Genomic DNA, 22,105 nt, shown 5'->3' with positions numbered 1-22,105 from the left:
ACTGTTTCCAAGTCGCAGATTGCTTTGAAGATGATGCCTGCACGACCACGCACTTCGTTCTTGCACAAGCCGTCGGACAAGAACACCCCTCTTCTCCCCGTCGCTTGCCTCTCCCTGGAGCTCAGCGCGCGACGGAATACGGCGCGCTTCCTGGCCTCTTTCCTGACTGCGCGCATGAGATTGAGCCGCGATCATCGGCTCCCCTCGCAAGATTTCACTTTTGGTGGAAACTTTTGATGGTTTTCGCGATTTCGTACACAACGAAGAGGTCTTGGCGGGTTATTTATTGCCAAAAATGGTGCCGAACACAATATAATTCTAGCATCTTGGCGGGTTTCAGCTAATACGGTTTTGTTCGAGAGCCGTTTTCTAGAACCAAAGTACCAATGTTTCTACATATTTTCTTCTCTTAATTATCTTTCGGGTACTGCTGTTTAGAAATGAAACTGTGGTAATGTTACATCTACAAATGCTAGTAGAGGACGCAAAACTCTAAATTAGCGTACGCTAAGTAAGGGTTTCTATACACAGAAACGGAATAACGCATGTTCTTTTAGCGCTTTTAACACCAACCAGTGAGGTTGGTGTTCTGGAGTTTGAGACTTTCCATATAAGTGCCGATATGTTTTTTATTATAATCACCGATGCGACGCGTGTCAAGATCAGCAGGACGCACCGCCATTCGTATGGCGTTGCATCCGTCATACTTGTGCTACGTGTATCAAAATCGTACGTCACTCTTCTTTCCTTTCCCCCTTTGAAGTGACCATACATTTTTCTGCAGAAGTACAAAGGGAAACTCTGCTACATTTGTTCAGCTAGAATGGCAAGCACATATAATGGTCGAATCTTCGGGCTCGTGGTTACAGATGTTCTCATGGTAAAAGTTAGTACCGCCTTATCTTTAAACTTATTTTGATTATTCATATTTTCTACACAAAAGCACTTAATAGGTTTCTGTGCAACTGCATAAATATTACAATTTACTTTATTCAAGCCCATCATTTGAAGATGTTCAATTTGCAATGCCGGAAGGGTATTTGAAGCCCGGACGAATTTTATTACGCACGTTTATGTGCTACGCATGGTTCTCAGACTCAAATTTCAAATCTGTAGCTACAGCAGACACAAGCGGCACACTTTGCCCTTGTAATTTTTGTTGAAAGGTCAATGGCCGTGGATGAACAATGGGGGCATGTTACTCAACTCGGCACGTGACCAGCAAGGCAATTAGACGGGACACTGCATGCATGCTTCTCAGAGGAACCACATACATTGTCGCACAACAAAGGTGATGGTGGGGGCTTCGTGCGCGCAACCATGATTTCTGGCGTGGTATATTAGAAACGTAATAAAATTGTCCGGGAGAATCTCAGTGAAACAGTAGTGCCAACTTTTGCATGTAGAACACAATGAATACGACATAAGCACAATGACACCAACACAATGGATACGACATAAACATGTTGTAGAGTGCTCACTTATACGCATTCTACGTTTGACAACACGTCCGTATAGGTTCTCCAAAGTCTTTGCCAGTGCAATTGCTCTTCGCTTTCAAGAGCTAATCCTGATATGTCAATGTCTGGAACACCAAACGATGAAGAAGGGCGGATTAAACGGAGTGATGCGACTAGGGTGACAGATAATGCGAAAACAACTGAATCAATGTAAAATAGCGGTCACTAAATACTGCCCACTATAGAATGTGTACGGGGAACGGTAACATAATTCTCGGGTAAAAAACTCTTGAACGCTATTCCTATTGTATTGTAAAATTCACCTAATTTTTCTAACGCACTAGCGGTACACTATGTATATAGAACAATTAAGTATTTGACGTAATAAAAAAATAAAGAGACGTATCTCAGTTGCATTTATTGCATGTATATTGTTTCTTCCTTCACCAACTTCGTCTCTATTCTGTACTTGATATTATTCTTCATTTCATTGTACTTCATTGATATTATATAAAATATTATATTTGATTACTATTGTGCAGTTTATCGTTGGCAAACTGTGGATCAGATTAGTAGATTATCACATATTTGATTTTGTGCAGCGTTGTTTAGCCTGTCCGCTAGGACCTTTCCAGAAATGGGCGTAAACTTGTCCAGAATCACGGTGCTGCTGCCAATGACGGTGGGCTCGCATATCTGGAAAGGTGCATTGCCAACGTAAAACTTTGTTTTGGACACAAACTAGCCTATGGCTTGTAAAGTTGATGTAAAGAAATAAATAAGGAAATAAATTTAACTAAATCATTCCATCAGTCAATAATTCGATCATCCAGTCAGTCAAATGTATCGTATTTATTAGTGTTCCGTTTTCCAGCTTGTTTTCTGTTAGCTCTACGGCGTTGCATACGATCGTGTGTCGCCATCCATGTGTAGTGTCGGCACTTACTCTAATAAACTGAACGGTGTTGCGCTTGTGTTGCAGATCAAGTAGAGTACTCGAATGGACCAGAATGTGGTGAGTGGAAGAACGTTTACAGTGCTTATGTATCGAATGTGCATTTATTGAACATTATGACAACGTTGCTGAAGGGCTACTTACAACGAGCCTGCTTTTCTTGCTGCTCATGCGGGAATAAAAATAGGGACGTCATTGTTAATATCGATTGCCTCGGAAGTTATTGCAGTTTACAAGAAAATGCAGACAAAGAAACACCCACGATTACGATAGTCTCTATGTGACATATTGGCTGGCCTGGACAATGCATGCGGACAACGCATGCCTGGACAATGCATGCGTCTAGTGCGGCATGTTGCAAACGGAGCGAAGTGTGGCGCGACTGCCTCGCTAATCTTGAGATCGCCAGAGCCAGCGTGTGAGTGACACGTCGGCACGATTCACAGCAGCCGCGCCGACGGACCTACCAGACAATCTCTCGGGCTACCCAGTAGCCATCGTCGCCGCACTACGCTTTTCTTTTCAAACTTTCGCCATGCCCTCCTCCGCTTTCTGCCTCCTGCTTGCGCTGCACCCTCCTCCCCACTCTCCTCCTCACGTCTTGCATCTGGCGCTACGCTCGGCGTTGGCTTTCATTAGAGTGTTTTAGTTGAGCGTCGTTACGGTACGCTCCGTTCCGAGTATGCGTGCGGCATGCGTGCGTGAGCATGCGTGCGGTCGCGCGAGAAATTGCACGTATCAAACACTTGTGCACAAATTTCGGTTTACAATGTGTAAGGCATACACTGTGCACACAGTGTAAATGGTAATTCGTGCACAAGTGCTGGATAAGTGCACGTTTTCGCGCGACCGCAAGCGTGCGGTGCGGCTTGCGGCGATGGGCGGCTCGAGCGTAAATCGGCCCTAAGACACAGCGGAGCGGCGGACGATTTTCGCACTTCAGTTATAAGTTTAGTGCAGCGGAGCGGACGTTTCATAGTTGCAGCGCCCTCTGGCCAAATTAAAGGTAATGAAAGAAAATAAAAAAACCCATTGATCACTTTTATAAAGTACAACGTATATATATATTTAACTTATTTGTCCATGAAGCACCTAGAGGTGCGCTTGTAATGCGTTACCGAGCTATTTTATCCGGTGAAAAATAAAGCGCCGTCTCGGGGAACGCCACGTGATAGCCAGCGAGCTTGGTTTCTGCTTCCAATCCAATCCTTTCTGACGCCAACGCTAGCCAACGTGCTGCGCAGCCCGTTCCGCTCTGGCAGCTTGTAGGCGGACCGTATTTGTCGCGGCGCTATAGCCCGCTTGCGGCTAAGCAGAGGGCGCATGCGTATTCGCGCTTCCGCTCCGCTTAGCTCCTGAGCGGAGCGTAATACGCCCAACTGATTTACTATTATTATTATTATTATTATTATTATTATTATTATTATTATTATTATTATTATTATTTTTATTATTATTATTTACTAGAACACTCTATATTTCGCTGTGCTCATTCGCTCGGTTACGCTGTCGACAAAGCCGACGCCGAAGCTACCCGCAGGAACGGGTACTTAAGAACGGGTACTTAAGAAATTCAAAAGGGGGGAAAGAAGCGAAGCCTCAGTTCGTAGCCGGCATTCCAAAAAAGGTAACTTGACTTCATCATTGCAACATCTGAGTGGCAGGTTTATTGGCAACATTATTCGTCTTCATCGTGGCAACGTGAATTTTCCTTGGCGGATTAGCAAAAAGAGGACCAAACCTCGTTTGATTCAAAGCAGCTTTCATTGCAGGAGTATAGATAACAGATGTCGTCCCCTTCAGGGAAACAGGTTCTTTATTTCGCAAGGTTACCGTCGTCTCCGCTGCTACAGCGGTGATGCGAGCTAAAGGCTGAAGACACTCCGATGTAGCCACGTACCCGAAAATCTCCGTGTTCATTAGACAGCCGCATTTTATCTCTTTTCCTCAATAACATCAAAGAGGCTGTCCACACGAGTATTGGTCAGATCAGAGATAACCGATAACACTACCAGTTACTTACAATAAAAGGGGTCGTCAGGGCAGCGAGTAGTTTCTTTGGCGTGGTTATCAAAAAGGGGACTCGTTTCGCCAAGTTAACTGGTACTTTCCTTGGCAGTGCTATCAGCAAATGGACTTGTCTTTGTCGGGGTAAATTTACATTCATTTGCACGGTTACTGACAATAAAACTCGTGTTGGTGAAGTCAGTAGGTATACTTTCGCAGAGTTGTTATTATTGTATCCTTTGCAGGGTTATTGACGAGACAATATCTCTTGTTTATAGCAGGAAATACTTGCCAAGGTTAGCGACGATTGCAGTCGTCTCCAATAGCTCAGCAGCTACTTTCATTGGCTGGTTTACTGAATATGAAAGTTCGACTTCGTCAAGGTAACAGCTGCTTTCAGTAAAAAGGTTAGCGACAAGACGACTCGTCTTCGTCAGGACAGCTAATACTTTTCTTTGCAGAGTTTTTGAAAAGAAGGCTTATTTTTATCAGTACAGTAGCTACTCTCATTGGCAGGCGTATCCACAACATGACTTGTCGTCTTCATGGTAGTAGGGGCTTTTTTTGGCAGAGTTACTGATACGAAATTTAATACTCGTGATTTTAACAGCTTCTTTGGTAGATAGCAGTAAAGAGCAGTTGTAACTAATATCGGGACATTCGTACCGTGGTGAGTATTTGCTGTTGTATTACTGTGAGGCAACTCTACTGCACACTGTCGTTAATCCCGTTATCTTGGTCGGTCCATTATTTAAGGCGTGCTTGCACAATTTTCGCGTTATTGTGCTAAAAAAGGTCGTCAAACTCGGCCAGGTGGAGTATATCTTGGCTTTAGAAAGTCATGTAAGTATTATATATCAATGAACAAATAACTGTTGTCACACTGCTGTTGGCAGGCAACAGAAAGAAATGTTTCAGTGAAGGTGCTTTTGAGGAGGCCGAGCAGAGGTAATTAATTCTCACTGGCTACATTGCACGGGAGTATGTGTGTCAAGATCCGCCGATCAAATAAATGTGGGTTCGTGGAGCGCGATCGAGGGCGCCTATCAAAATAAGTGTGTGTGTGCGTCTGCATGCATGAGCTCGCGTGTGTGTCTTCGGAATGGCCACCGTCACCACTCAACAAAAAATAAAATTTGCTTATACCTTTCATCCAACTTTTGTGTCACATCTACGTCGTGTGCTAAACATCTTCGCTGGTAATCCACCTTCACCGCAGTGGAATGCCGCATGCTTTTTAACAGTTGGTTTCCCTGCTTTAATGAATAGTTGTTCGTGTCTTATTCCCAGTCCTTCTTAGATAAGCCACGTCTCTCAGAACTAAAACCACAGCAATTATTAGCACTCCACCGAACGACTAATACGAGCTTTTCGTTATGAAATTACAGTAAAACAGAATAACGTTTCGATGCTGATGTTTATCTCATTTTTATTCATAATGGTGAAAATTCACGAGGATCGCTGTACACTTGAAGGATGTCCACATAGTAAATATCACTGGTGCATTTGCAACATTCTTGGGATGCAAGAGGGCATTGTGAATATTTTTTTTTTGGCCGCCACTTCTTTCTTCTGCAGCCACGGCAACAGAAGGTAACATCGATGTGGAGTATTGCCACGGAAAAGATAAAGTCAACGCTACGGAAGCCAGCAAGCGGTGCGCAGACAAATCATCGGCGCTGGTGGACATGAAGCAAATGCCCGATCCACTACACAACAGTTTCGAGAATGACCCTAGCGTCAACAGGGAGTTCTGGCTAGACCTGACAAAAGAAGACCTGAGGTATGCTTCAATTCTTCGTTTGAGCGTTGTGCCTTTGTTGTGTTTGTAGGGTTGACCTACTGTCAGTAATATTTATTTGGGTGCACTTACCGCCATGCGTGCCAGACAATACGCGCAATGTTGTTAGAAAGCTAAGATGAAAGGGAAAACTGACGTCCGTCCTTCTTGTTGCCCGAAGCTATAGAGGAAAGCCGTACGGCTATCTCAGATACAAAGCTTCGCATTTGAAGAGAAATTCGTCTTGGTCCGTGATTCGTACCCGGGATGAAGGCCTTTCCGGGGTGGTTAATAGGTGGTTAATGCTCTACCATCTGAGCTAACCAGCAGGCTGCGAGATCGACGGGGAGGGCGAATTAATCGGCAACTCCAAAGACTGACATACTGAATATGGCGAAGAAAGTGCTGCGGAAGCACACAAGGTGGAGGACAGTTAATGAATATAAAAAAAATGACATCCGCCCGTCTTTTAAAATGAAGCTACCAAAGGATGCCCATACGGTTTTCCCAGAAAGAAAGCGTCACACTGTGAGTAAAATTCATCCTGGGGTGCTAGCCGAGGAGGCCCGAGTTTGGCAAAGTTCGGGACGTACGCGAACTCTGGCGACGCCTGCAGATGAATGAGCTAATGGTACCAAGACATAAAGAAAGCGGTGGAATCTATCTCACGATGACTTTCGACGATAATGCGTTAGCGTTGTATCAATACAGGGACACAACGTATTGCCACCGTAGAATTCAGTCATATATGAGGCGTGCACTCCAGCGGGACTTCGCGCTTCCCTGAGCACGCTAGGCGCCACGAGGCGCTGCCGCCGGGAAATATGCACGTGGCCTCCAAAATGCATGGTGCATGGCGAACGCTGTGAATTGCGTATGCGGCCACTGGGCTCGCTTGTCGCGCGTCTTTCTGGACAAGCTGCACCATCTAGTGGCACTGCCGAGTACTCCATGCGGGGCCTCCAACACGAGAAGCGCGGCGCAACGGTGCCTGCGAATGCTCAAATTTTTCCGTCGCTAGCAGCACACTCAGTCACACGTGATCAGTGACCCTAGCTGGTGAGTGGTTTATTCAAGAACGGCACATAACCAGGGCCACTCGTGCAACCCTAAAGCGTTGGCGTGAAAGGCGTTCATCGAAAGCAGCACATACTCATTGCCTTTGTCGCGCAGCCTGATAATGCATTGGATCGCTGCCCTTGATGAACCCTTGTGACGCAAATTCAATTACGCTCAGCATCGCAGAAAGCCAAGAGATTTTTTGCGTCATTGTAGAGCGGTCCAATCTCAGTTACCCAAGTGTGCTTCAAATGCGTTCATTGATGACGGCACACACTTACTTGCACATACCTAGTGACCCGACTGGGCATCAAAGAGGTGCGCGAGGGCCATAGGTGACGACCAAGTACTTTGGGAAGGCTGGATGAGTTCGCGATGCTGCATTTCGTCCGCTTGCTCCGTGGTAACACGACGCTTTCCCGCGGAAACGCGATAAGGTGATGTCACAAGAAGGCTTGCATCAAATTAGTGTCGATGTTATCAGACTCATTTGTCGTGCTACTCAATGATGTCAGGTGACAAAGGAAGAGAAAAACTTTTGAAGGGGTGGTAAAAGTTGGGCGCAGTGAGCCGAAAAAAAAAACATCGGTGTCGATGGACAAGTCGAACACGGCTGGAAGCGAGGGCTAAAGACAGAAGTGATGGCATCAGCGAGACCATAGGTGGAGTCATCAATAAAATCAATTTCTTCAATGCACTGGATAGCTTGAATAAGGCCTCATCGCTCTCCATTCAGAAAAAACGACTGGGAACGGGGAGTACGTGTTTGGACACCAGAACCGATGCGGCCCCACAGGCAACAGTGAGGACGGTAAACACGAGAAAAATGCCTTGAAGTTGAGCGAGCACGTCCGATGGCGTAAATATTAAGGTGCCTCCTAATTCGGCAGCACATGACAGAGCAACAAGCGCCGATGTTTTCGGAGCTGTATTTGTGTCGGCATCATATAAGAGTTTGCTTGCACTGACACAAAAGCCGGCCGATGGTGAAAGAGTCACTTCGGCCCGAAAACAATCGATGACGGCCTTATGACTTGACAGACAATCGCATCGGAGAATGATTTCAAAATACCAGGAGGGCAACACGGAAAAACTTGCTGATGTAAAGAACGTCTTTGATTACGACACGGGCCGGGCACACGGCTGATGACTAGCTGGGGAGAGTACTATGCCAGAAAGTGACGTGATAACTTTTTTGACCTTACGACAAGGCTTCAACAATAATATTTTGCTGAGAAAATTGAAGTATTGTAGAGATCGAAGCACTTCCAGTTCTTGCCTACGGAACCGCATCAATAAATTTAGCTCGAGAGCAGGCGGCCGAGCACACACAGGGGAAAGCGACCGTCGGCGAGAAGAAAAACGAAGAATGCCTTGGCGGCGATCGTAGTGAAAGGGTCAAAGCGCACAACATGACCGGCGGTTCCACAGGCGAAACAGATGGATCGATTGTCTTGGGCCCTATAACGCCAAAATATTACAATATGTTTTTATTCCAACTTCGTGGCGTCAAATTCACGAGGCCACCGATGCAAGCAGTGGGCGATGACCCGATGGATTGCCTTAAGAGCCCAACCAAACGCTCTCCTCGTTTACAGCCGGTAACTTTTGTCTGCTTTCAAAACGAATAGCATTGCCTACATTGAGCGGTTTTTCGTTTGTTATTGGCTGGCAGGAGGCGAGGAGAACGTTCAAGTGAATATGTTTTGTGGAAGTATATGGAATTTCCCGCGCTAAATTTTCAAGTCTGGAAGTAGTAAACTTTGGCCAAAATGAAACCGAACACACGTAGGGAAAGGCGGGTCACCGCCTTCGGTTCCTGTGGTGGTCACTCTCTTCTTCCAGTATAAATTAGCAATATACAAAATAAATAAATAAAACCGCGGATCCCAAAGCGTGGTACAGGTTGGCATAACAAAGTTGGGAGATGGCCTCCGAAAAGTTCGGGCGCCACACTTAGTGCGCTGCCGGAAAACACAAATTGCGGAAGCACAGGACAACTTGGAAGTAAGTTATGTAGCCCTCACTCAAATTAATGACACTTGCGAGCCGGCCGCGCCAAATCTTTTTTGAGACGTGCTCGTCACCGTTGCCGCTATTACAGTGATGGGTTGTTGAACCGAAGGTATCCGTAAAAGGAGGACGCGTGGTTGTAGAAACGCATTGTTGGCTTTTTGAGGCATGGAATTCTGTATATGTATGCGCAGATCTGGGGACTTCATTTCTCAAATTTTAAACATCTTTGCGCAACGTATCGTAATTTATAAAACCATGAACTATTTCTCTCCACGCAACAGAGAGGTCAGCGGCTTGCTTGCATTCGACCTGGATGATATTGACTGGAATATGCCTTGCATCACGGTGTGGTTGGGCGCTTTAGTACCGTGGTTTTACAAGCGCAACTGTAGCCAGTTATATCCAGTGATATGCGAGGGCAGCACATATGATTGGAGTAAGTATAAACAGCGGACAAGTACGGAGCCTCATTCAGTTTTGTAGGATTGTATATATAACATGGCGTGTGTATACTTTCTTCAGGTAAACAAAGACGCTATATTGCAGTTGAAGCAGACTGTGGTGAGTACAAGTACACGTTCGCGTTTCGCAAAAAAATCTTTTTGAAGTTACGCATGCTAAGGACCCCCATTCGTGCTGCACACGATAAAAATTTGCCGCTGTTTATTACCGGTTTGTTTATATTTATTTAATAAAATGTTTTGTATGACTCTTTGAAAGTGATGAATTCAGAAGAAACAAAGCTCTAATTTCTGTCAATATTTCCACTATTTCGTAGGACACTATGAAAAGGTGGCAGTGATGTGTGTAAAACATCATCTGTGTAAAAAGCCGTGAAAAGTATCGGAGCGATGTAAGTGGCGAAAAAAAAAACAACGGCAAATTCGCACAAACGCGTGGGCGTTCCTCTCATCGTAGGAGCCATTAGGTGCGCGATTGAGATGACGTCACGCATGTATCCCTTCTTTTCACCGACATGCCGCTTGCAGCGTGCAAATTACCAGTCACAAAACAACTCGGGAATTCCTTTCTTTGGAAGATACATTGCGCAAAGTAGTACAGCGAGAAAGAAGCGCGATTGAAATGACAAAATAAATAATAAATATTAAATTAACAAGCATGGTGGCACGCGCGCGTAGGCCGAGATGAACACATCTTGCTCGATGAACGCGCAAAGTCGCTATCAAAACGCGGGAGTGCGGAAGCGCAGCACCAGCAGCGACCAAATTAACCTTCGTGCTGCCTATCGCTTCAACGCCAACTATCGTTAAAAGCACACCGCATACGAAGCTATCAGCACTCAGTGAATTTTGTCCACTTCGCAGACCGGTTTCAAGATAAGGCGGCCGCGCAGCTGCGGTCTATGGACGTCCGCACGCCAAGTTTCATACTAGACGGCAGCGCTCGTTTCTCCCCTGGCGGAACGATTTCCGCTCCAGCGGGTGTAGGTTTCCGCCGCCGCTTCCCTTCACGATCGCGCCCGCGTTCAGTTCGCGCTACGCGCGAAACGTCATGTTTGCGACGGTGCCTCTTCGGATGACCGGAAATTATGATTGTGTTGTTAACTGTCACGGCAGCAGTGTAAACACGAAAGGGTTGATGTAACCAGTGAAATTCTGCCGATTCACAAGAAAATGATACGAAAAAATCAGACGACAGACATGGATTACTGCGGGGCGCCGAACGAAGTAAACAACTGCCAAACGAAGCCAGCTCGTTCATGGATCACTCCTGAGTGTATGACGTTTTTTATATGTAACCCACATGAATTCAATAATTACTCGGAACATAATCCTTTTATTCATATAAAAACTTTCAGTTGTTCGGCCAGCGCTTGCCCTGTGTTCTTTCTCGTGTTTCGTTTGTGTGTGCGCTGCCCATGAATGGAAACCACTTCTGTTTTATGCGCTAGCAGTGGCCGAAGTTCATGCGGACTGAGAAATTGAATATGTGCACGATGCATTCCTGCATCACTACTGCACCGATCGATCGAGTTACTGGACGATACACGCCCGCGTCTTGGTTGCGCCAGCGTATTGCTAAAGCAGAAATGATTACTAATACTTTGAACTTCCGTCTCTTGAGCACTGTTAAAAATGGCCAAGCTATTTACGTTGCTGCCTCTATTCTATATTGTAGGGGACGTACTAGTTAAAGTTGTGTGCGCATGTCGTACTTGTGCTATGCAGCGATATATTTTGTTTATTTCCGCACAGTGTCGATGGACGTCCGTTGTCGCCATCAGAGACAACACGGATTTGTAGCAAACATTTTATATGTATGGCACATACGATGTCGCTCAGCGTCCCTTACATGGCTAAGCAGACGCTGCCCTTTCGCCGCATTGCAGCCATAAAAATAATCGTCAAGCGTACCGATCTTCTTAAAGGCAAATAGAAGCGTGTACAGTCTGCTTCACACTTAGGGGAAAACTCGGAACGTATTGCATGGCAATGCGGCAAGCAATGGAATCGTGCAGTGGCAGCAGCTCGAGCAGGCGCAGACGCTCGAGCGGTGGAGTCGTGATTTGCGTCGTCTGCTACGGCGGTGCGCGCTGGCCGCATTGCCGGGAAGCGTGCTACTGTCAGGGGCAGTGCATCGATTTCATCGGTACTGCGGGAACTGAGCTTATATTATTTACTAAACGTTGTGCGACGCCAAACTCTGAGCATTCATTGGCGATAATGGAGTTCCACAAACTTCTTTTGTCAGCATGCTTCGATCGTTTGTTCTTTCGAAAGACCGAGGTACTGAGCGCATGTAGGTATATTTCTTCACTGTGTGCGCTACCGTAATAAGCAGCGACAAGACGCACCAAGATGTGCGCGCAACGTGCTCAGTCTTTATTTGACTCGAAAGGAAAACAAAGCCTCAACAATGATAACGATATGGTGGTTGAACACGATGAAACAAACCGGATACGAATAAAGGAATGCTTTAGGTTAAGACAGTAAGCTGGAAGAGGTTTTTCTCGACAATCAATCACTACACCAGACAGACCCTGCCCACCGGCGGGGAATCGGACAGGTCACGCTCCGAACTTCAGTTAGTATCTCGTCATGACCCCAGCGGCAGCGATGACAGCGCTCATCCTGGAAGGCCGTGAAGTGTAGTGACTTGATCAGGGTTGTATTCATTCGCAACACGTTTCAGTCACTGTCGATGGTGGATCGAAGCCTATCCTCGGGTGAGTGATAGCGCGCTTCCTGTCCGCTTTGCTCGCTTGCGCCGCGAGATTGAGTCGCCATCGTCTGCTTGCTGACCACTGCTAGCCTTCGCGACGATGTTATCATGCTTGGACTTTGCAGGAACACCAGGGCGACAGCGACGTTGACGGCGCGAAAAAGTCTGGAGTGTCCATAGAGTTGCTATTGCAATAATAAGTAAACAAATTAAGAAAAAAACTAACAATGAAAGGAGCGCAGGATTGCTCGAGGAAAGGTAGCGGCAAAAAGCACAAAAAGCAGACTTGTGCTGCTGAAGAATCACAACTCAACGGATAAGCTTGAATGGTCAAGGTTCTTGATTGAATCAAGGACCTTGAAGAATCAAACTCAATTTCCACTGAAGCTTTTCCTTTTGAGCAGGTGCAACACTAATTTCAGTTGCCTGTAATGGCACCGCGCACTTTAAGGTGTTGCCCGCATATGACTCCACCATCTGAAACCTTGTCCTCATATTATAACGCTTCCGAGCATTCACTGATATGTTTTTTTTACGAAAGCAGCAATTAATCCGCACAGGTTTTATTTTCCGGGAACATTGGTTGTTCGACCATATTCAGTAAAACTTTAGTCTTGGTGGCGCTTATGGTTTCCATCTCATCGGGTTAAATTATGTGCGTATACAACAGAAAAAGTTTAACGCTCATAACGGCTGGCATACGCGGTTAATTACTATGACCACGCTTTATCCAGGTATTCAGAAGTATGCGAACATATTACTCATATCATATTCCTTTTTTTCACTGAATATAAACGAAGGGCCAAATTTTATTCATCGAAAGCAATGAGAAAACCTGCTATATGACCTTCGTATAATGCATTAAAATACAAAAATAACAAGTTTCTGTAATTATTTGCTACGGCAGCATTGAGGCCGCAAATTTTGAAGTTCCACCGCAAGTTACACCTTATATTCCATTTATTTCTTCCAAAGGTGAGGTTGGCCACATAACGTTCTCTCGCCACCAGGTGGAAACAATATAAAATGTTCCTATAACCTTGTCGAGCATCTGTTAGTTTTCTTAGAAAGGCAGTATTGTTAGGCACATTTAATTAATGATCGTTCGCAAAGCTATCTTCCTATTTTTTGAGTTTGATTTATGCGACACTAGTACTTCTTCCAGGGCAGCGGTCTACGATTTGCGTCCTTCGTAAAATGCAACCACAAGACGCCAGAGCCCTTCCATTCGTATTTATTACAAAGGCCACAATTAACTATCGAATTCCCAGCTTCTCCTACACATCACGAACAAGCTGTGAAATATATTCAATAATCACAGACAACGTGCCTTGATTTGCTTGCTCTCTAGCGGCTACGTAGCCGACGCTTGCGATGGCTGCCAAAGAAAAGGACGATTGGCCAGCCGCGAGCTAGGAGGGAAGCGCCCAGGCTTCCGGGCCGGAACCACCCTCTCATGCACCGCTGACCAGCCGCCTAGGCTAATCGTCGCTTCACACAATAAAAGTAGACGGCCCGCATCAATATCCCGCTTGGAGGTTCATCAACCACGTCAAGAAATCGCAATTCGAGCGTTGTATAATACGTGGAAGTGGCAAAAGCAAACAAGAAGAAAAAGTTTCCGTAATTATTTGCAAAGCTATGAGATTTCTAGGAACGTTTCTCCACAAATTGCACTTGTAATGTCTTCGCTCATTTGCACTGATGTCCTGCACCGCTCCACGGCTGCATAACATTCTCCAAGGATTGAAAAGAAGTAATTTTCTAGAAAAGCTGTACTTACCTTGCAGAGGTTTGAAATTGGACGTATCTCTCCCATAACAGGCTTCCTAGTTAAACGACATATAAGCGGCGTGCGCAGCATAGCTGACTGTACAGACCGGGAAACCCAAGCCTAGTATACATGACTCGTTGTCGGCATAAAAACTGTAAAAAGTCCAGTATTCAGTACTTCATGACTTCATGACACAGACTGACATAGACCTCATGAGTGATGTATGTAATTCAGCAAACAGTGACACACGCACGCACGCACACACGTGCACACACACGCACGCACACACACACACAAACACACACACACACACACACAGACACGCACACAAACACACACTGTACTACATTTCTATGCCACTTCGCAATTTGTGGTGAAATGCACTTCTCCTACTGTGCTTTTCATCCGCAGCTAATGTCTCCGTGGAGACTACTCACTGCCAATCGGAGGGCGGCACGTTCAACAAAACAACTGCTTCAGAATTCTGCGCAAACCACCGTTTGTTATTGCTGAATGCAAAGACGTTTTATCGAGTGTTAGGCATCGTTTTTCGTTCCGACGAACAGTCCCCTCCGTGGTTCGATCAGAGCTTGGAAATTTGGGACGCACGCAGCAAGAGCAGCCGGTAAGCATGACTTGTTTCTCTTCATTTGCTGCAGGTACACTGAAGTACACCGTATAGCTGCGAATTCAATTGGTGCTTGTGCGCGTATTTATAAGAAGAACAGCGTAGCTGAGATTCACAGAGTTTACGCGTTGGGCGTCTCAGGATAGCGTGCCACCTGAGGAGTCGTACGTTATACTTTTGAAGGAACAACGCAGGATAAGTGTAGTAAGAGCTTTCGGAATGCAATATCATACCACTACAAGTACGTGTAGCTGTTGTTAGATATGGCGCTGTTTCCTGAGGCTGCTTCGAGTTCCCCCGGACCACATCGAATCGCAGCACATTCCAGAGGAGCGGACGAGCCAACAAGTTTGTAAGCCGCGGTAGCTATTCTCTGCTTGACTCTTCCAGAAAGCGAGGGGATAGCACGGCATTGTTGGAAGTGAAGTGGGTGCCAAACCAAGACGGCAGTAATGCGCCGTGACTGCCAGACGTGCCGGGAAGGCCCAAGCGTACCTCTTCATCGCCTTTAAAGAAGACAATTGCTACCGCTGAGGAGCCGAGCCACCGGGAGCAGGTGGGCCCTTGTACAATGGAGCATGAGCGCCCCCTCTCCTTCTCCACCTTAGAAGAAGTGGATTGCCACTCTGCGAGGCAAGGCCGCAGGGGGATCAGGTGATCAAGCAAAGGGGCCCAGGCGGCGACTCTCTTCGCCGGGTATGACACCATCGCACGGGCGCCTACCATTGGCTGAAAGTGGCGTCATCTGAGCGGACTCTCCCATTGGTCGAACATGACGCGACTTCCAGTGCTCGAAGGGTTTATAAGAAGCGTTCCAGAGAGACCAGAGCATTCCCTGATTCCCTGATTCACCTCTCTCGAACTTCTTGCCGCGGGCCGCAGCGTCCGAGTTGCTGCCGGCCCGTAATGACTGTACGACTGTTACTGGACTCTCACCTCCCTGTACATTATGTAAAATAAACCCTCCCAAGTTTTGGTTTTCATCCCGAAGTCCGTCCCTCAACCCCTACATCTGGTTGGCAGCGGTAGGATCGCCTCCTAATGCATCAGCTGGTGGCAGCGCTACGGATCAACCTTCGTCGAGAGAGATCCTAAAAAACTGGGAGTAGCGAAGAAGGAGCGAGCCTTCGACCCAGGGAGTCCGGAGGAACCGGGAACAGCGGACGAATGAACCGGATGGCAGAGTGCTGCAACCGTAAGTGAGCGCGTGGTTTTTTTTCCTTATGATTCGCCAGACTCAAATGTTGTGTGTTCATTTTGATAGTTCTGGGAATCGGGAGTTTGACGCATTGTGTGTTTGCACAAATTACTTAAGGAAAACAGTTTTAACCACCTGTCGGGGCAGCTGCCATGGATCTTAGAAGGTTGACGAGGTTAGACTTGTTGTTGGTGTGCGACGATTTGGGAGTTGAGGCGGACGAAGGGATGAAAACGCCAGCTATCATAAAGGCGATTCAAGATAGTGGCAATGATGACAAAAGCATTGAGCTTGCTTGGGAGGTGATACAGGAGCCACGGGAGCGCGAGCGTCGTGTACGTTTGCGAGAGCGTCGTGAACTTAGGAGTGAACGTATGCGTGAAGAACGCGAGAATGAGCGGAAGCATGACCTTCAAGAACTTTCTCTTAGGTGTGAGCGTCACGAACGTGAGAATGAACGCAAACGTGAGTATCAGGAACGTAAGCTTGAGCGTGAGCAAAAGTATGAGAGAGAGAAAGCAGCACTGATCAAAGAGATACACTATTGTGATCAATTATGGGCACAGAGACAACGGCTGTCTGAGAATTCTGTAGGAAATACAGAGCGAAAGAATGAGGCAGCATCGAGCGGATTTTCGCCAAAAGCCGACGAGAAGAGTAGTGCCTGTGAGATTGGCTGCAGATTCATCGGAAAAGGGAAAAGGCTAGTTGCTAACGATGCCTTAGTGGCAACAGAGGCCGTTAAAGGCCGCAGTGAGAGCGACGAGGTGCTGTGCCAACAGATGACTGTGGAGACAGCTAGGCCAGCTGCGAACAAATTGGCACAGTTACCGCGCGTGTGCGTCGCTGGTAAGGTTAGCGAGGTTGCTAGCGAAGAAAAGGGTACTGCTGACCCGACAGAAGCGAGCACCCATGTAGAGCCAGATCTGCGTGCAGGAGTGAAGTGCGAGCTGAGCGATGCAGTTGAGAGTAGTTCTCGGGATGGCGAGCTGCGTAGCTCAAGAGAATACAATAGCATTGTTGAGGGATCGGTGCGGCTCTCCGCCAGTCTAGATGGCCTAGATAGGGACGATTCAGTTGTTAATCATTCGGACTGTGCGCGTGAGACAGCGATCGATACCGACGGGCTGTGTGCCGATGCACAGCGCGAGCTCGGCAATGTTGCAGAGGGCACTTCGCAAGAGTGCGAGTTGTCTTACTCGAGTAAAGCCTGCTGCATTGTGCCAGAGTCGGTTGAGCTGTCCGCCAGTCGAGGCAAAGTGAGAGTAGATTTAAATGTAAATCACTCAGACTGTGCGGGTAAGAGACCGATCCGGGCCGACGAAATGTGTACCGGCCAGCACGAGGCACGAGAAGGCGACATGAAGGCGAGTGCAAAGAGAAAGCGCCGTAAAAAGAAGCGCAGTAAAGACCGAAAGACGGTAATTAATGTAGCGCCGCCAAAGATGGCAAGAACCCCAAATGGGCAGGGCGCGAGGAGAAGAAAGGTGCGGTCGTCACTGACGATGTTGACGCATCCTAAACGTTCAAACCACCGGTCCAAGGGGGACCGCGAAGCATGTTCTGCACGGACGCGGAAAAAGGGCACGAGGCTGTTAAACTCCTCGTCGTTCCGTAGTTCTTTTCATAGCTCAGCGTGCAGTTCGAAGAAACGAAAGGTGGCAGGACGAGACCAGGTGGGGAGTAGCGACGCTGTGAATCGAGTTTGTGAGGAAAGCGGGGCGCCAGGACGCAAATTGGCAGGAGACCGTAACGTCTTGGGGGAGCTGATAGTGAATCAGCCCTTTTGTTGTTTCTAGGCAGCCAGAGTAGCTTTCAGACCGCGCCCACCTCGAGTACGGCTGAGAGTATGAGTCAGACCTAAGCGCTTGGAAAGGGAGGCCAAGAGCGCTTCCGTAGAAATAAAGTGTTTTGTTTTTTATTTTGAGCATCGGATAATTTTCGCGAATTAAAACTAGGATTCCTTTCAATGTGTAAGGTTTGAGCTTTGTTTGTGTTTTCGTTTGAGAAGCTCCGTGATTTGAAAGATGAGGTTTAAGTAAACATGTAGTCTCGCGAGATGCTCATTAATAAGTAGATAGGCTTTTTTTTTTGTGTGTGTGAGTAACCTGAAGATCAAGGTTATCGTCGAAAGGCCTATGGAAAGCGCGTGTGTTATTTAACCTTCGTTCTTTTTAAGTGTTTGTGAACTTTCTAAGGTTAATCGCGTAGGTTTTCAGTAAGTGCGTGATTTGCACGGAGAAGTGTTTTTAGTTCCATTAGCGCGTGTCCTGTGTGGACGGAAGGAAGCAGATTTATGACTGGGTTGCTCGTGTGTGTTGAGGGCAGCCGTATTCTGACTTCTTTAGTGAGCGTGCCTGGAACTAGTTATTAGAAGACGCATCATTTTAAGGGTTCTGCGGAGTGTGTTAGTCCCGCGAGTTTAATTGTTCGTCTAAGTCACGTGTCCTAGAGGGACTAAAGGAAGAAACGTGAGTAAGCGTAATGAAGAGTTTGCCTACGACACAAGTATGCGTCCTGGATAGTGACCACAAGGCTAGCGCGCTTGTGATTACGCACTTGTGAGCTTGACCAGATTGTTCAGTGGCACCAATACGTGCGATAAGTACGCCACTACGATAGATTGGAAACATGCTGTTCGTGTAGTTAGGCCACTTAAGTAATGTTCGGCTGTTTTCATTTGTTGTTTGCATCCTCAACGACCCTTTTGTTTTGCAACAACAATAGTAGTCTGGTCTTGTCGGCAATCGAGGAGAAATGCATAGCTGTTTGGAGGGGTGGTTGGAACTGTTTTGTCAAAATTGAGGAAATAAAAGATCCGGGTTCATTTTGACTCAGTAATAGCCTGGCGAGTCAGGGGTGAAGAGCCTGCGCTTACACGTGGGGCAGCGATGTGTTGTTTTGTTTGTTTGACGTATGTTCTCCAGGGCCCAGGATCCCGAAGTTCGTCAAACGAGGCTCGACACAATAACCCTGCAGGTTCTTTCAGCGTTCCTCATGGCCGGCGAATTGAGTTCATCGGCCATTCAGAACAACCGGGGCGAGGACGAGCTGTTAGATATGGCGCTGTTTCCTGAGGCTGCTCGAGTTCCCCCGGACCACATCGAATCGCAGCACATTCCAGAGGAGCGGACGAGCCAACAAGTTTGTAAGCCGCGGTAGCTATTCTCTGCTTGACTTTTCCAGAAAGCGAGGGGATAGCACGGCATTGTTGGAAGTGAAGTGGGTGCCAAACCAAGACGGCGGTAATGCGCCGTGACTGCCAGACGTGCCGGGAAGGCCCAAGCGTACGTCTTCATCGCCTTTGAAGAAGACAATTGCTACCGCTGAGGAGCCGAGCCACCGGGAGCAGGTGGGCCCTTGTACAATGGAGCACGAGCGCCCCCTCTCCTTCTCCACCTTAGAAGAAGTGTATTGCCGCTCTGCGAGGCAAGGCCGCAGGGGGATCAGGTGATCAAGCAAAGGGGCCCAGGTGGCGACTCTCTTCGCCGGGTATGACACCATCGCACGGGCGCCTACCATTGGCTGAAAGTGGCGTCATCTGAGCGGACTCTCCCATTGGTCGAACATGACGCGACTTCCAGTGCTCGAAGGGTTTATAAGAAGCGTTCCAGAGAGACCAGAGCATTCCCTGATTCCCTGATTCACCTCTCTCGAACTTCTTGCCGCGGGCCGCAGCGTCCGAGTTGCTGCCGGCCCGTAATGACTGTACGACTGTTACTGGACTCTCACCTCCCTGTACATTATGTAAAATAAACCCTCCCAAGTTTTGGTTTTCATCCCGAAGTCCGTCCCTCAACCCCTACACTGTACACAGATCAGGTATAATTACAGCACATGCTGTGAACTTTGGTGTAGTTCCAGTGCATTAAAACCTCGGCTCCTCTAACGGTTTTACGTAGCGTTAGCCGGTACGAGGGAAGGAGTGGTAAAAATGGTCAATCCAGAAGGCTCTACAGCCTGACACAGCCTCTGAAAGTGCTAGCTGCTAGGAGGGAAGAATTCTAGCAAGTGAGATGTGGTGCGCATGAGAAAAACCTCCCGAAGCTAGTTGGATTTGGCGCGAAGAAGCACGATAAGAACGTTTATTTATTCGGATCGCCATTTTATGTATAATTGGTGACAATGAGTGACAAAGCTCCTCTAGGCACTTGCCCAGAGTGAGCTTTAAACGGGGAGGATGCGAGCAACTAGGCGAGAGACGAGAAAAGTGTGCGTCCAATGTGGCCTAATAGATAGTGCATTTATGCGGCTGTGTTGGGAGACAGAGGTTGGATCCCACCATCGGACACTTGAATTTTTCATTATTAATGAGGCCGTCGGCACAGGGAGCCTATCTCTCCGCCTACTGTAAAATGTCTCTGATGAGCATGACACTGCTTGGCATTACAAATCTTAGCCATGGGAATTAAAAAAAAAACAATATTGTTTTAAATTTAGAGAAGGAGATGCACACTCTGCGTTTCTGGAAACTTCTCAGACGTGCGGTTAATTCGTAAAATAGGCAAAAGGAAAGCTTTTCATGAGTCCATTGGCTTACGAGTTTTTCACGTAACATTTATGTGTCTGCATTTTTTCACCAACATCCAATGATTGCAGTTGGACGATGCGATACACAAGTTGGTTAGTTCAGAAACGCCAGTGGTCCACTTTGTTGCTGAGATTCAGTTTCTGAGGTCCAAAATAAGACGTGGATGTTGTGTATCGGGACACCACTACTCGAATGTTAGGATGCCGTAAATAGTACACTGCCTGGAGTTTTCGAAGCACGGCTGGTTGCGTTTTGGTGCAACGTTGAAGTCCAACTGCGACCACCGGGTAACCCTTCTTAGAGAATTGGTCAGCGACAAAACTGATTCTGATGACTGTGATGATGATATATTTGAAGAGCAGCAGCCATCTGGGACAAGTTTAACAGATGAATGCGATCAGGAGTGGCGGGAAGAATTATTCCATACGCAGCTGTGCGGGATATGATCAGTTTTTTTGTCGAGTAAGCGCGTGATTTGTAAATTAAAAGTGCTGGTAATTGCCCGACGGCTGAAGTCGATGTCACCGGTTCTTTCATATTCATGTCGGCAGCTTTCATTGTGCGGTAACAGTCAAACAGGCATTCTGCATAATATTTATTATGTACTGCTACCTGCAAATGGCAGTCAGGCGAACCTTTTCGAAAGCTTAGAGGCGTTATAACTAACAACTACCGTTTCTTATTCTTTATGGCGTGGCCATGCACCCGAAACCTTCTCAAGTAGGCAACAGCAACAGCCTTATCTAGCTGACGTAAAAACAGGTCAGAACCGTCAGGGGCGCGCACCAATTTCGCTAACGAGGGCACATGCTTAAAAAACACGATATGATCAAGAGAAATCCGGAGCTTCCTATGAATGAATGAATGAATGAATAAGTAAATCTTGAGAAATACATACGGCTTCCTTTGAGCACAAAGTCTTGTGCTATTCAAGGAATATTGTCTTGCAATACAAATAACATTTTTGTGCTTAAAGCTATGAGTAAGTTGTTATCTCTGTACAACAACGCAATAACTTTATTTTTGTTTCAGGCAACATAGCATCGACGAGTGTCTCGCATTCAACTTATATGGCTCTCGACGTATCGAGTGGAGCCCACGTAATTGCTCTGAAGAACTCCGCTACCTATGTAAGTTGGCTCAAGAGCCTGAGTGGCTAAAACTCCCAGGTCTACAAAGCGAATTTTAAGATTATGCGGCATGCAGTACTACTGCTGACCGCTTAGCGCTTGTTTTACGCATTTGAAGTGCCATGTACCACCACGAGCACATGATAATTGAATTTTTGCGCTCTTTCTGCGCATGCGGGAGGAGCAGTGGTCGCGAGAGCGAAATGTGGGGACTTTAGGCCTTTGAGTATTACCTTCGCCTAGGTACTACCGAGAAGAAAGTTGTTAGCTCCGTTCGTCCCTAGCCGAGCTGGCAACACGATCGACGCAATGCGTGGTCGGCAAGGCGAAGAAACCGTGTCCAAGGTGAATTTGTTGCTATTTTGTTGCGATGGTAGCATATTA

At 46.9% G+C, this 22,105-nt stretch overlaps 1 protein-coding gene across 3 annotated transcripts in view; it reads left to right on the top strand.

The window, feature by feature from the left end:
* LOC135921310 (uncharacterized) overlaps positions 1–22,105 on the top strand; it is a 143,371-nt gene that overhangs the window by 90,685 nt on the left and 30,581 nt on the right. For 2 of the 3 annotated variants that reach the window (XM_065455637.1, XM_065455635.1), the window contains 6 exons: positions 2,443–2,475; positions 6,001–6,205; positions 9,559–9,713; positions 9,800–9,838; positions 14,646–14,859; positions 21,624–21,721. In XM_065455637.1, the coding sequence (XP_065311709.1) occupies positions 2,443–2,475; positions 6,001–6,205; positions 9,559–9,713; positions 9,800–9,838; positions 14,646–14,859; positions 21,624–21,721 (744 nt within the window). The remainder of the gene's footprint in view (positions 1–2,442; positions 2,476–6,000; positions 6,206–9,558; positions 9,714–9,799; positions 9,839–14,645; positions 14,860–21,623; positions 21,722–22,105) is intronic. The other variant, XM_065455638.1, reaches the window with a different exon arrangement.

Source organism: Dermacentor albipictus, chromosome 1 (assembly GCF_038994185.2).
Source record: "Dermacentor albipictus isolate Rhodes 1998 colony chromosome 1, USDA_Dalb.pri_finalv2, whole genome shotgun sequence".
NCBI classification, from domain to species: domain Eukaryota; kingdom Metazoa; phylum Arthropoda; class Arachnida; order Ixodida; family Ixodidae; genus Dermacentor; species Dermacentor albipictus.
The sequence above is the reverse complement of the archived record's forward strand: the minus strand, read 5'-3'. Positions and strand labels throughout refer to the sequence as shown.